This window comes from Centroberyx gerrardi, chromosome 21, assembly GCF_048128805.1.
Source record: "Centroberyx gerrardi isolate f3 chromosome 21, fCenGer3.hap1.cur.20231027, whole genome shotgun sequence".
Taxonomy (NCBI): Eukaryota; Metazoa; Chordata; class Actinopteri; order Beryciformes; family Berycidae; genus Centroberyx; species Centroberyx gerrardi.
In genome coordinates, this window is record NC_136017.1 from 8,591,025 (window position 1) to 8,606,226 (window position 15,202).

General features: G+C 43.3%; 1 protein-coding gene across 3 annotated transcripts in view; it reads right to left on the reverse strand.

The window, feature by feature from the left end:
* The window catches only part of LOC139925981 (FERM, ARHGEF and pleckstrin domain-containing protein 1-like), a 69,735-nt gene that overhangs the window by 12,591 nt on the left and 41,942 nt on the right, over positions 1–15,202 (reverse strand). Inside the window, exons 8-16 of one of the 3 annotated variants that reach the window (XM_071917534.2) lie at positions 14,631–14,778; positions 13,288–13,383; positions 13,016–13,182; positions 12,758–12,826; positions 11,992–12,067; positions 11,205–11,415; positions 3,497–3,705; positions 2,678–2,767; positions 92–225 (exon numbers count right to left, since the gene is read on the reverse strand). In XM_071917534.2, the coding sequence (XP_071773635.1) occupies positions 92–225; positions 2,678–2,767; positions 3,497–3,705; positions 11,205–11,415; positions 11,992–12,067; positions 12,758–12,826; positions 13,016–13,182; positions 13,288–13,383; positions 14,631–14,778 (1,200 nt within the window). Of the gene's footprint in view, positions 1–91; positions 226–2,677; positions 2,768–3,496; positions 3,706–11,180; positions 11,416–11,991; positions 12,068–12,757; positions 12,827–13,015; positions 13,183–13,287; positions 13,384–14,630; positions 14,779–15,202 lie in introns of all 3 variants that reach the window. The other 2 variants (XM_078291095.1, XM_071917525.2) reach the window with 2 other exon arrangements.

Genomic DNA, 15,202 nt, shown 5'->3' on the forward strand with positions numbered 1-15,202 from the left:
TTACAAATGCCTACAGCTAAGACGATTTTCTGACCCATGGAAATGTGAGAGACATTTAAAGTTTTCTGAATGGAAACACACAGACACTGACCACTGCGCCAGTCTCTGCTCCACCTCTTTGAGGAATCCCTGGTGGAACTTGTAGACCGGATCGTAGTTGGCAGAAATCAGGTTCCTAACAGAGTCTGGCAAGGCCTCGTCTTTCCCCACAACACTCTGGAAGGACTGGGATATGGACACACACAGAACATGCATGCAAACATACAAACATACAGAATACAGTAAGAGTTTCATTCTAAAATGAGATATCCACCATTTCAAACAAGTGACACCTTGATTTCCAAAATGACTGATAGCACAAAATTGCAACAAATGACAGTTTTCTAAGGATGTTAATTCATTTAGCAAAATTATTGATTTGCAATTCCATTTGTTTGCACCAGCGATAATGATTAGCTAGCTCACAAACACACACACACACTCAAGCAAACACACACACACACATTTGATCTTTGTGGTCCCAGGGAACTGCACCTCAACACCTGACACTGAGGTGTTGAATTCCACCGAGACAAACACGCACGACTATGACAGCTAGTGTGGCTAAAGGGAAGTCCAGCTGTTTCACAGAAGGTCGCAGTGGGAGGGAGGGAGGGAGGGAGAGGGGGAGAGGGAGAGAGAGAGAGAGAGAGAGAGAGACAGAGAGAGAGAGAGAGAAGGGTGTGGGATCTCTGGCCTCAGCATCGCCAGCCAAAGAAAATATTTAAGAGGTTTTTTTTTTGAGAAGCGCCAGCGCACGCCTTCCTCCCACATCAAAGCGGATGGAAACTACTGTTAAAAAAACAGCTGAGAGGGAGAAAAAAAGAGAAGAGAGGGGGAAATATGAGACAGACAGACGGTGATGCAGAGAGACGCTGGCATGAGCAAGAAATAAAGAGGGTGTGGGAAGGCACATATAGCTGTGATACTCTATTGATCTCCATAGGGAAACCCCCCCCCCCCCCCCCACCCATCCACAGGGAGGTCAGGGTCAGCTACAGACCAGTAAGGTGGCAGGGGATTCAAGACTCTGTCCGATCCACATTAAGCTGCATCTCCATTCTAGGAATCAGGATCTAGATGTTGTTTTTATGAATGCAGACTAAGTTTCCCTTCTGTGTTGATTTCAGTGGTTTTACTTGTAAACAACCGGGGGCAAATCAGCAGGATGGCTGTGTAGTCTTGGAATAAGCAAGATATTCAAGTTTGCTAGCTGCTTAAAAGGCTTAAAAGGCAGTTTACTGCTTCAAAACAGGAGGACGCTAATTATTCAAGTGCCAAGATTCAAGAGCTCAGCCTGTGTGGGTTAATAGTCCTGCTTTGCAGTCCTGTGAAATACAAAAGCAGGAACATTCTTTTTGTTGTGTTGTTTTCTCTGCCTGTGATTCTACTTCACTTGAAATGAGAAAAAAACACAAAAAAGCACAAAGCAAAGACACTTTCTTGTGTTTTCTTGTGTTTTAATCTGTCTTCTGGCTTATACAGAAGAAATGCTCTGATACCGCCTCAGTCTGGTAGGTTTTGGATGGAGACTCCTGTGACCTGTTGATTGTTTCTGATACCTCAAGCTACAGTTAAAAAGTTAAAAAGTCCAAGTACCGGGACAGTGAGCTGCAATCAGTCTCGACGTCACATCAACAACTGAGCATGTGGCAGAAACAGACTGTCAGCTGTTGATTTTGGGCCTTTACTGGCCTGTGTGCTACCACGTTAAAACAATGACAGCAGTAAATAAAGACCAATTTTAGCTCCTTGCCCAAATATTTAGGCTTTAAAAAGACTAACTTCAGTTCACTTTCCCAATACTTGCGCTGTAAAAAGACCAACTTTACCTCTCTATCCCAACACTTTGGCTGCGAAAAGACCAACTTTGGCTCACTGTCCCAACACTTGCGCTTTAAAAACGGCAACATTACCTCACCGTCCCAATAGGTTGTAAACAGACCAACCTTACCTCCCTATCCCAATACTTAAGCTTTAAAGTGACCAACTTTGACTCACTGTGTCCCAATACTGAGGCTTTTAAAAGACCAACTTTTGGCTCCCTGTCCCAGGACTTCAGGCTTGTGTCTATGTGTTATGCGGGGCGGTATACTTTCGGGACTGTGTTTACACTTGGCCAGCTAGCTACTGGCCTTAACACAGATGGCTCTTCAAAGCTCCTTCTCTCTCTCTCTCAGCCAGCTGAGAATGGCCTCACACTTAGCAGGGACTTGGCAGTGGACAAGGCTAGACAGGCAAACACAAATAGATGGTGTGTGCAGACAGTGCGTGTAAATAGACGCACGCTCACACAGCACCAAAAACGTACTCTGTATTCATCATAGTAGATTCTTTTTGTTCCTGTGTAGAACTTGCTGCTGTTTCAGAACTGTAGGAACTTTTTATCTGGTTTATTTGGGACAGGTTCCAATATAAACACACACACACATTCACACAGAGAGGCATACATGCATACACAGACAAATTTATTGACACACACGTTCAACAACTTGTTCTGTCTCTCATACACACACATCCTGGAAGTTCACGAAGACACGCTTTACCTCTCTCTCTCCATCTTTACCACAGTAAAGAATGTGAATCATTTAAGTGTATTCAATATAAATACGACTATCTATCAATTAGTTATCCTTACCACTGTGATGACCTGCAGGTCTTTGAGGTAGGTCCGCTCTGTAGTCAAGAGCTCCTTGGCTATGAAGTAGGCCTTGTCTGTAGGAAACTTCTAGACACACAGAGAAAGAAGAAGTTCATCCATCCATCCATCTACCTATCTATCCATCCATCCATCCATTCCTCAGCTTTGTCTGTAGGAAACTGCTAGACACACAGAGGAGTGGTTAAAGTTATTCTTTCTTTTATTAATCTGTTCATCCATCCATCCCTTACCACATTCATTTTGAGACATTAGTAGTATTATTATTAACAGACGAGGCAACTGCAGAGAAGATCTGCAGCCTCTACCAGCCTCTACACTGCAGTTTACATTGTGAGCCACCGGGTCGGATTTTGCAGGAAATCTGCCGGATTACTTTATGTCACAAAACAGGAAGAGTGTGCAAACGGGGCTTAAGATTTCAGAGTTTCTCGCAATGGCAGATGGCAGAATGAGTGTCAGGGAGGGGGAACAAGTGGCAGCATCGTCTTTGTGACAGGAAGCAACAGGATTTATGAGAAATGTGGTTTAAATGTTGAAAAACTAACAATACAACTGATCTCTATATTAAGGTATGACAATTGATTTGAAAATAATTTATTGCTGTCTAAAAATGCTGCAAGTAGCACTGGGTGAACATTTTAAGACATCTAAATGTGAATTTAAGGCTACATGTAACTGTACTGAAGACCTTTAGATAACAATTTAAGACATTTGACGACTTTCTCAGGACCTGCAGATGTCATGGATAGGGTTCTTCAAAATACAATTTTCCCTTCACCCTGTTTGTATACCCACCTTCCTCCTCGCCTCGTCTTCGTCATCCGTGCGGACGTATCCTGCCTCGGTGAGCAGGGGGCTGGTGAGGGGCGACGGCAGCCGTCCGTCGGGACTCGGACCGGGACCCAGGATGACGCCGCTGGCCATCGCCTGTCCGTTCACCGAGCCGGTGCCGTTGACCAACGCGTGGGCACTTGCCAACGGAGAGTCCGCAGAACCAGGACTTCCTGGGGGAGGAGAGGAGAATAGAGAAATGGGAAGGGGAGGGAGAAGAGGAGAGGAGAATAGAGGAGAGAGGGAGACGAGGGAGAAGATAGTAGGAGAGGATAAGATAGGAGAGGAAAAGGGGAACCATGTCAAAGTGGATTCCATATGTATAAAAAGCATTTCAACTACTTTCTTGAAATTCACTGCCATCTTGTATTTATCTTCCTTAAGATTAAATACTTAGAGGGATACTGTGAAATTATTTTTTTTTTCTCATTGGAGGGAAATGTGTCTACATTCACCCTTCCGTTTTCCTAAAATGGCTGGTTAGCACTGTTGCCGTTCTTCATGAAAAAAGGAAAGGGAAAGCACAGCTAGGATAAATGTCTGATGAACAAAAATTAGCAGCTAGTATTCAACATGTCAGCATATTCCTTCAATAATTCCTACATATGTCACCGACATGTATGGCAATGAATTTCAAGTTTAGACTAGGATCTGACACAATGTATCTTAAATTATGGGTCAGGACCCAAAATGAGTACTACATTTACTCCATTTGAGTCCTCAACTAAAAAGGTTCAAAACCCCATGGTGACATAGGTTAAATATGTAGGAAACAGTAACAGTAAATAATAAATAAACAGTTAGTAAGGAGCTATGTATTGTATGATTTATTTAATTTGTAAAACTTTCAATAAAGGCCATATCTGTGCATTATAAGGGCAAGTAAAAACACAAATATTGCAGTCATGCATAGCTGAAAAGCTGCCAAACAGCTTAATGAACAAGGTTTTAAGCATAGTGTGTGATAGTGAAGTATATCAATACTCATAACTCCATTAAAACCAGTAAAATTTAAGAGGTGAATGAGCTTTAGTTTAATGCACTGTCTATACATCTTCCTAAAGCATTAAGACTGCATTTTAACTATATATGAATACACTGTAAGCCTTTACAATTCCCTTACAATGCATTATAGATATAGTCTTAGAAACCTTTACCATATGATACTCTTGCTAGCCATGGTGAGGCCTCAAATCATCTGAGTTTCTCATAGGAATCTGAATAGGAATGGCCCAATTATGGTTGAAATAACATCCACTCCTGGCAACTTATTACTAAATCATATAGGAGGGAAAATATGATCATCAGGACACAAGACTAACGAAATCCACCTACTTTTCACTACATCTAGTCACTACAAGGGTAGACTACATTGCACTACGTTGTGACTGTATACTTGCCCAGTTGCAAAGTTTCCAAAGAGTCCACTGATTGGTGGGTATACACACCAAACTGGATCATGGGTAAAACCATGGCAACCACTGAGTGCAGATCTGTGACGGGTGCTATAAAAACACTCACCACCATACAGAAAAAAAAAAGAAATACTACAACAGAAAAACAGAAACTAAAAAAAATACTACAACAAAAGCAACAGACAGGTGAGAGAACGCAGCTATTAAAACATAAAACACAGACAGGCACGGGTGGACCGATGTGTGCGTCAGACTGAGCACGTGCACAACACTGAACAAAACGAACAGCCTCTATTCTACGCTCTATCTACCACAACACAAGACACGGGACGGAGGGGACTGAAGGGGTCACAAGCATCCAGATGGATTGTCACAGAGGGAGAGTGTATGTGCGTGTATGTGGGTGATGGGTGGGCGGGGCCAGGCAAGGGGAAAGGGGGGTGGGGGTGGGGTAGATCACATTACACACGGGTTCTCTCTACTCTACAGAAAATCCTGGAGTCCCTTTTCTTCGAGCATACGGGGTCGTTTTTTATTGACACTAGTGCACACAATCAGTTACAGTGTTAAAAAGAGAGGGGAAGGGGAAGAAAGAGAGCAAAAGTCACCAGAATAAAATCCAGTAGGTGTCGTGTAAGAAAAAATAAAAAAGGACAGGTTCGCAGATATACAAAGTGTTACAAGAGTGACAGGGAAGAGTCAGTGAGTCTTTAGGTCTTATATGCAGTGTGCGTTAAGAGAAAAACGGATCATTTCAATGCAGAAACTTTCTTTTGTAAAGGAATATGCCGACTTTAGCTAACTTGCTGTCGTGTGACGAGAAGATTGGCGGCAGTTTCGCCTCTGTGTGCTCAGTAGTTAGTGTGCTACGGTGCTTTTGAGATGTTGCGAAGCCAGCTTGTAGCGACCACTAAACATCCACCATGTGCCAAAGTGTTTAGAATTAAATAAATACTGGACATACAGAGGTGAAACCGCTACCAATCTTCAAATCACAACATTTGAAGATTGATTATTTTGATTTGAAAAATAGATTTTTTCGCCAGAAAGCCGGTTTATTCCTTTAAAAGAAGACAGTCAGTACCCACTTTGTTATGTAAACAGAAAGAGAAGCACAGATCTGATGCTGTAATGCTAACTTACACTTTAACAATCAGACGTAAGCATCCCAGTATCAGTAAAATACGATCACAGCTTGTGCAACCTACAATCATTTAACTATTATTATCAAATCGTTATCAAATAAATCTAACAAATGTGTCTCTGATTAACTCCCGTACAAATTACAATATGAATACAAAATCACAGTCTATCATTCTTATATGTACAGTACATTAAAATTACAAAAAAAAGCCTCAAAGAGAGTGACTTGCTGCAAGTGCTACTTTGGTGACAGGCAGTGGAAGGTTAGACAGGGTGGACTCAACTCCAGTGTTCATGTATGTGTGTTTGTGTGTGTGTGTGTGTGTGTGTTTATGTGCGTGTGCCCAACTTCTGACAATACTCAAGACTTTCACACTTCACGAAACAAAACGCCAAATCTCTCATAAATACATTTCTGCTTTTTTTTTTTAACACTTCCGTTATGCATTAAGCTTAACTTGACTTGTCTGTCTAACTTCCCCTCACATCCCTCTCCATGAAAATTGCACTGGAGTTGAATCGGCCCTGTTTCGTCCTTGTGCGCAGTGAGCAAACCCGGGGCAAATGGTTTCTGAATGTTTGAAAAACGCGTGGTGCACCGAATTAGGAAAACTGTAATGTCCCGTGAGAAATGAAGGGGAATTTTGTGTCTGGAAAAACTGAAAACCGACAGAAACCTGAAAAAGAGTTGTACAATTTATGTTTTGGTGCACCGGGATGCTTCTCAAACATTTGGAACCATTTTGAGCCGGTCGACAGAGACAGTGAGTGACAGAGTGAGCAGAACAGAGCAGTATGACAGAAAAGCAGGGACTTTGCTTGCCTGGTTAACATGCATTCAGAAGGAGAGAAAAGGAAACGGTGAGAAAACAGTGTGAGGTGCATTTTTTCCCCCACTGATAGATAACATGCTTAATAAACAGTGCATTTTACAAAGCGTGAACGCTGCAACGGCTTCGCTAACAGTCGGGTTTGTTTCAGGAAGAAGCGCTAGCACTGAGGGGGAAAAAAGACCATATGGCTTCAGAGTGTGAACGCACATGACAAGATACTGATGAGATTTTGTCCCAATTAAGTCACCCCAAAAATAATCTCGAAAGTCAGATTGAAACTCCGGCGTCAGTGTTTTTCCACAGAGGCTTTGTCACAGTATTCTATTCAAGGAAATTTGGCCGGAGGGGTAACTGATGCTAATCATGAATATGTGCGATTTAGAACAATGTTTTCATACACAGACACTGAGAATAAAGCATTCATAAGAATCTGAAGCTGATCTAAATTCAGCATGGTGAAAGGAATATAAAAGCCTACTGCTAAATACCACCTGTACAGCTAGTAGTTAGGTAGCAAATAAGCAATCCGCCCTAATTTATTGAATTTGGTCCTAATTCAGTATGACGCTAAAACAAAAAAACACGTCCTGCTGGATATGAGTGTTGCAGTGAGCAGACAGCCAGCAAATGACAGTGATGGGGATGAGGAGGCCAGCAAACTTTCAATAACAGGCATCATAACAGAGGAGAGAAAACAGCATCCAAAGAAAGTCAAAGATAACATTGAGCTATCTTTTACAGTGTGGTCATAGTGGATGATGCCAGGGGTCAAGCCAAGCAAAGCAGACAGCAAGCTGGATGGTCACGGGTAAAAAGGACGATGGCTGACGTCTTTGATTATTTCTAATTGTGCGTGTGTAAAACCGTAAAAGAAAGGGACAGAGAGAGAGAGAGAAAGACAAACTGAAAGACGACCATGGAGCTACCCTCACCCACTTGTCCAACCGACAATATTAGCATCAGCACAGATAATGTATCTCGAGAAGATAATGTGCCGCTTCAAATATTATGAGATATTATCAAAAATACAGATACAAGGTTAGGGCTTCTTCCTGGTTCATTTCTTTCCCTATTATTTTAACCGATTCAAATCTATTCTATTTCTTGGGACTATAGTGCTTTTACTTCCCTAGCATTCCGTTTCGTACAAAACAGGATTACCACAAAAAGTCTCTATCACAGACATCAAAGTTAACAGTGCAAGTTGCCCACACGAGACAGAAATTGAATGAAAGCATGAAAAAAGTGCTCTGAAGAAAAGGACATCCGCTTGGCCTTGTCATGAAACCGAATGAGAAGGCAGCATGGCCTGTAGCGACATACAGCATTCCTCCTCCGACAGATCCAAATAGCTTACACAATAAACACATTTTTCTATCAAGTGTATTCTTCTAAGTATCCATTCTCTACCAAGGAGATTCTAACATACAATTAAAGAGGAATAGCACTCCAATCCAAACCATATGTTATTCCTACGGTCTAGGACAGTCCAATCAGAGTTTCAGACTGTTGTAGTTCGTGGGAATAACCTGAAATCTTAAGTAGAGCGGTGTTCCCCTTTAAACCTCCAAAACCTCCAAATAACATCCCTCAATAAACTCCAGCTATTACCTTACAGCCCTTCTATTGCACAAGACAACAGTCAATTACAAAAGTTTGATTCAGAGAAAATGCTACATTAGGAAACTACAGGCTGGAACACTTCATTACTACATATAAAGTCCTATTTAGGTTCAGTGATACGGGAAGGCGTCACACCCGGACATTACAACTCGACAGCTGTCATACTCAATGTCACATACAAGCAACTAATCAATATCTCTCTCTTGCTCTGACACCTTAATGTGTCGGCAACAAGCCACTTTCTTATATCCCGTTTCACAACAGCGAGCTGCAATCACCAGAAACCTAAACTTTCCAAACTAAGGAATAGCTTGACATTACGAATTTCAGTTTCCCACAGCTTTCTCGCAGTTAGCTTGCAGCCTCTTGGTTTAACAAGGAGGAAAAATAATGATGCCAACAAGTCATTTTTAAGGAAAGCAACCAACTACAACTCAAAATGTCAAGGTATTCCTTTAAATTGTTGTAAGAATTTCTTAACTTCCCCACATAATCTATATTATTCATCTACACCTACCTCTATAGTGAATGTACATTTTATAAGTTATGGCACATTGCAAGAAAGGTTTTCCTTAAAACATCACCTACACTGATTCTTCAACAACTTTTTACACAGCGCTGACAGGATTGCCTCAGGGCCTTCAGCCTTAATGAAGTCTCCATTTGACAAATGGCCAACCAACTTTTCTATATTATGTGTATGTTGAGGCTAGAGTCAGCAATTCGCCAAGAGGCCTGCATACAGTTTGCCGAAGACAAAGTAAGAATACTGTGGGGCTTGAAAACAACTCTCAAGCCTTTGGGGCATGGACTAATGAATTCACCTAAAAGTAGGGCAGGCCTCTCTGTTTACAGTGAAAGAGCCCACTAAGTCAGCCAAAAGGCCAATCTCCATGCCCCAAAAACTATGACAGAAAATTATCAGGGCACAGTTAATAGAATATATTTTTGCATTTTAACTAATTTTGTTCAAAATGTGTGCTTGGTAAAATGAGGTTCTATAGTAGCACAATTATCCAATCCCCAGTGTGAAGAGGGGGGCTAAAAACTATCACTTTACAATTCACAGTTCTTTACTTCTCTATTTTGTTTATTATTAAACTTTCGCTGCCAACGAATGTATCTATTTTTCAGTTTTCATTAATGTAGTTGGGTGGTAGATTTTCTTTCAACCAGTTTACATTTCTCTAACAAGTCAAAACCAGCTTCATACAGAAGTTCTTCTGTAATATACCGTATTCTGGTGTCGTTAAAATACTAAGACAACTACAATAGTGAGAGGCTCGACTGCTTGTTATGCGCCCGCCCCTCTCCCTCAACAGCTGAAAACACGCCCGCCTATATCTTCCTCATTAAAGCGGTAGCACCCCTCCTCCTCCTCCCCATCCTCCCCCTCCTCCAGCTGGAGGCTTCCGAAGGAGAACTTGCTATGGGGCAGCGGCGAGGAGTTCACGCCATTAGAGTTAACCGAATTAAGGGAACTGACGGCAGCGGGATTGCCGTACATTAACGGCTGGCTGTACGCGCTACTACCGGTGTCCGACTCGGTATCGCTGGTGTCGGTGCCGCTGCTAGTAGACCCGTCAATCATTTGGACCGGCTGGTTCAGATTGTTGTGGTTGTTATGTGCCGGGATGCAGCCGGGCTTCCCGCGCCGCCCGTACAACCGCTGCACCGTATTGGACCGCGCCTGTCCCGGAACCATGAGGTTCCCCCCCTGGTTGCCGTTAGTTACCACCATTCTCCGCTCCATTGGGGCAGAAGAAGGGGCCTGGACAGAGATTGCCCGCAACCCGGAGCGATGCGGGTCGTGGTGCCGGATGGGGGTGGAGGTCAGCTGGCTAAGAATAAACGGGTCGGTATCAGAGCGGTTCCGCATGTTGTTGTTGTTATGCGGTTTGGCCAGATGCTGCGGGGTGCGGTTAGTGGTGATCGGGGAGTAGCTGCCGTAGTAGTTTGGCGGCGCGGGGTGGGAGGGCGAGGGAATTGTGGGGGTCTCAACAGCGACCCCTCCAGGACGTTTGCTGAAATAATGGCCGCCGTCGTCCCAACGCGAGCGCGGCTGACCGTGACCGTTCACCATCTCAGCGTGACTCAGCGAGTTTGTCCGCTGGTGGAAACTGCTGATCACGGGGCTGGAGCACTGGCTACGCGTCCCAGTTCCCAACGGACGCCCTACCGCCACGCCTCGCTTGTCTCGGCCCTGAAAAATTTCGTCCAACAGCGTGCTGTGGAGCGGGAGGCGGCCGTGAAATGAGCCTCCATTCGACAAAATCTCATCGTCAGTTAGCTCGTGACTCATGCTATACTTGTTCGACACCGGAGACTCATCCAACCTTTTCCTGTTACCCAATATGCCTTGCTGCTGCTGCAGCCCCAGCATGCCCTGCTGTTGCTGCATCAACCCTTGGGGGTTGGAGTGGCAGACCCCGTTTACAGCCCCAAACAAACTCCCGACTATCCCCCCACTGTTACCAATACCACCACCATTAATCCCACGCGTACACACGGAAGGCTCATCCTCGTTGCTGTCATTTGCATTGCTGAGGCCCCTGGTAGCCCTATTGTTTTTAGTTACATCGTATTCACTGTCTATGTCGCTGCAGTCTATGTAAGGAATGGAAGAGCTGCTGCCTTTGTTTGCCCTGCAGGCTGGACCTGGGTTGAGGAGCTGCTGGTCCGGTGCTGATCCGGTGCCGTGGTGGTTCTGTCGGGACTGGGTCGGGTCTGAGCCCGGTGCTGCTAGTATATCGTGGAAGCCGTTGGCGTTGGACGTTGCGGTCGGCGGCTCATCAGAGCCGTTTGAGTTGGCTCTGTGGCCCAGTCTGGCCGAGTCCGGCTGGTCTGCTAACGGGACAGACATGGCACTCTGTGGGCAAGGGAGGGAGAGAGGGAAGAGAGGGAAAGAAGGAGGAGAGAAAGGAGGGGTAGAGGTGGAGGAGAGTGGAGGAGAAACAGAAGAGAGAAGATAGAAATAGAACTTTTTTAACCCTTGTTTAACCAGGTTAGATGACTATGGCTACATTCCTTTTTACCAGGCAGATTGACTAAGAATGCATTCTTACTTAAACAGGATTACTGACTTCAAACACATTCTTATTTACAGCAACAGCCTGGGGGACGAGTTGCACAAAGAGGGAGGGATGCACACATTCACACACTCCTCCTGGGAGCTGCCCAGAACAACCACAGTCTTGCACTGCTTGCCACAGAGCAGCTCCACATTGAAACAGAGAGAGATATAGAGAAATGATAAAAATAGACAAAGAGAGTGTGTGAAAGTGTGCAACCCTTACAGGGAGGAAAAAGAAACAGAGACAAGTAAAAGTAAAAGACTAAGTGCGCACTAACTGTGCACATGGTTAATACACAGGTTTATTAATAGCAGAATGATCATAATGTCATGAAATAATAGTGTTTGTTGGTGTTGATGTGTGTGTGTTACCTCTTTTGGCACTTGTGAGCGGAAGGAAGACGACTGAGGAGACATGCTGCTATTGGACAGAATCTTACTGTGCTTCCTGGAGAGAGGAGAGGCGACAGACTACGGTCAAACCATGTGCAACCAATCAGGATACAGAGACATCTGATTACTTGTTTGTGTCCATGCTACTAACTGTGTGCATTGTTTAGAATGTATTGGATGTTGGGTAGGTTGAGTCTATCTCAAGCAATGCATTTTGTTATTCAGATACAAAATTCACAAAATCACATTAGGTGCTATAACAATTTACTGAAACCTCCTGCCTTATTTGAGCTACTGTTGATCAGATTTTGTACATAAATGCATCTCATCCTGAGAATAAGAAAATATATTTTTCCAGATATTGTAAATTTTAATTGTTGTTGTTTACTGGCCTAAGAAGGGTGCTGTGTGATTGGTGGGGGACAACATATTTGCTGTAGAATTGTTTCTGTTAAGATTTACCCATTAGTGTTTTTCAAAGCTTTCACTAATTTGTTGTCAAAGGGTCATACTGTGAGATACAAATGAATATACATACAGAGGCATACCCTGGCCAATACACACACATGCACACACACACACACACACACACACACAAATATGCATGCTCGTATGGAAAATCAATATCTTTATCTATTTAGTGAGGTCTATTGTTGTGAGTTGACATTTGCATCTTTGCCTCGAGCCAAATGGGGGCTGAGACAACTTGACATTCAAACACCCAATCAGAAGGAGGCAGCTTCACCTTTCAAATGGAACCTTCTTTAACTCCGAGTCTTTGACATAATCGATGATCTGCTTCTGGGTTCGACCACTGCAGGAAAAGGACACAGGGAGAGAAAAGCACGACGATGAAAAACAAATGAAAGGCAAAAGCATATTATATTTAAGTCTTCCCTTTCCTCTCTTTCCCCTTCCTCTCCTTTCCCCCCATTCCTTTCCTTTCCCTCTCCTGTCCTTTCTTCTCCTTCCCCTCTGTCTTCTCAGTCCCAGTGGCTTTTACCTGAACCTGAACGAGGAGCCCCTGGTGAAGAGGACGGGCTTGGGTTTGGGCTTGGGCTCCTCGAAGAGCCTGAAGAAGGCGTGGTACTCTACGCAGATCTTCCAGAAGACCTTGCAGCAGTCCCTGCTGGCCATGGCAAACTCCAGCGTGTCGTGGTGGGCGTTCTGCTGGAAGACGCAGAGACAGACGTGAGTATAGACGGAGGGAGGAAGAAAGTAAGGAGGAAAAGGAGGAAGGAAAGAAGGAAGGAAGAAAGTGTCGTATGGACTTACAGTGGGGTCTGCCCTCAGTTTGATTAGGAACCTCTTGCGTTTGAAGCTGAGCTTGCGAATCTTGGACCAGTTGAAGGCGTTGATCTTTGTGTACCCCTGCATGGAGGGAGGACAGGACGACAGGGTGCTTAACATTCAGGAAACACTCACCATTATCATCTTACAAGGGGAAACAATGAATTGGACAGGTTGGAGAACAGCCTTCAAATGGAAAATGAACATTTTATTTAATCTTTACAGAAATGAGCTGTTTCACTTTGGCATCTCTCCTCCTCCTTATCATCTCTGCTGCTGGCATTTTCAACCTAAGAGTATTTCCAAGGATACAATAATACTAATAATACAATAATATACCCTACACGCCCTACAATGTGTATTATTTGATGAACAGAAATCCAAGACACACATATATGGACTTTTTCGCTCCTGCCATGTCTTACTCAGCCCATTTGGGCCAATAACTCAGCGCAAACTAAACAAAACAGCACATTCTTCTCCGCTTACTAAGACGTCGCCAAGTTTGGGTGGAGGCTCACCGCAAAACCTCCTGAACTAATTAAGCAAGTTGTCATATCAGCTAAATTTTCAACATCCTAGCGATCTTTGACCACTTGTGAGAAAAATCATGGCAAAGAATTAGGGCAGACAGGTCCAAATTGGGGTCAAATCTGGTCAACAGAGGCTGCATCTTTTTCTCTTGTAGAATGTTTCCAAACATAACCTGATAAACTGAGCTAGGCGCCAGAAAGTGTCAAGTCAGCTATGAGGGTTTAAACAAGGCATGCCCTTCATTATAGCATGCAACGCAGTATAATGCAATGCTGACTGAAGCTACGCTGTACGGACTATATTTAAACTTGAAAATGCTGTTAAATAGCTCTCTGTGACCTTGCCTCAGTTTTTGTTTCAGTATTCACTCAGCAGTGGTGGCAAACCACAGCAAGAAAAACCACAAACAAGGATTAACCCACCGTTTAAAATATACTGTTTTTATGGTAATAAATATCCGTTTTCATAACTGTTTAAGTGCTACAACCTGTTTTAGTAACTTAAAACCACAACCTGTACAAGGACCAAAACTAGACCCAAACAGGAACAGACATGGAATCGGAACCACAATAACCACTGCTACAAAATATTATGTATACCACTTTTCCAGAAAGCATTAAAGACTCCTTTGGATTTCATAATTCAGATCTGACTTATCAAACCTAGACCTGTCTCTGGAAAAAATAATCTTTAAGCAAAACCATTTCAGAGTTTAAGGTAAGTGGTTACATCTGTTATTTATGAAAAAAGAAATCTCAATTCTTTTAAAAGGGAGAGGATTTTTTAGGTGTTACCTGGAACACCAGCACCCCGGTGTGAGCCACAGACAGGCTGAGTTTAGTGCCCTCGCGGTCCTTGGCTGGGTGCAGGCGAACGCCGTACATCTCTAACCGCCGAGCGATTTCCAGCAGCTGGTAGTCTGACTCTGCTGGTGTCTGTCCCCTGTGGAGGAGAGAGGGATCAATCAATCAATCAATTAATCAACCACCCAATCAATCAGCAGCCAGCCATCCAATTCCTTTTAAAGCAGAAACACAGATAACAAAATGAAAACATTTAAACAATTATTTAAAATTGTATTCAAGCCAATATCTTTAATCCATGAAGGAGGGATCAATCAATCAATCAAGACAACCGATTCATTTTAAAGCTTCGCACAACATAGATAAAACAAACAAATTTGAACAATATTGTTTGCCTATTCTATCGTTTCTACCTTTACTCTATTCCTGAGAGGGTTGCCATATTCCATCTTTCTATTCTTATGAATTTCTACTCTATTATTTCAATCTTTTATCCATTTAATTTTTTCTATCTCTATCCCACACTACTCTGTTGGCTTGTAGATAAGGTGGCGAGTGCTGAT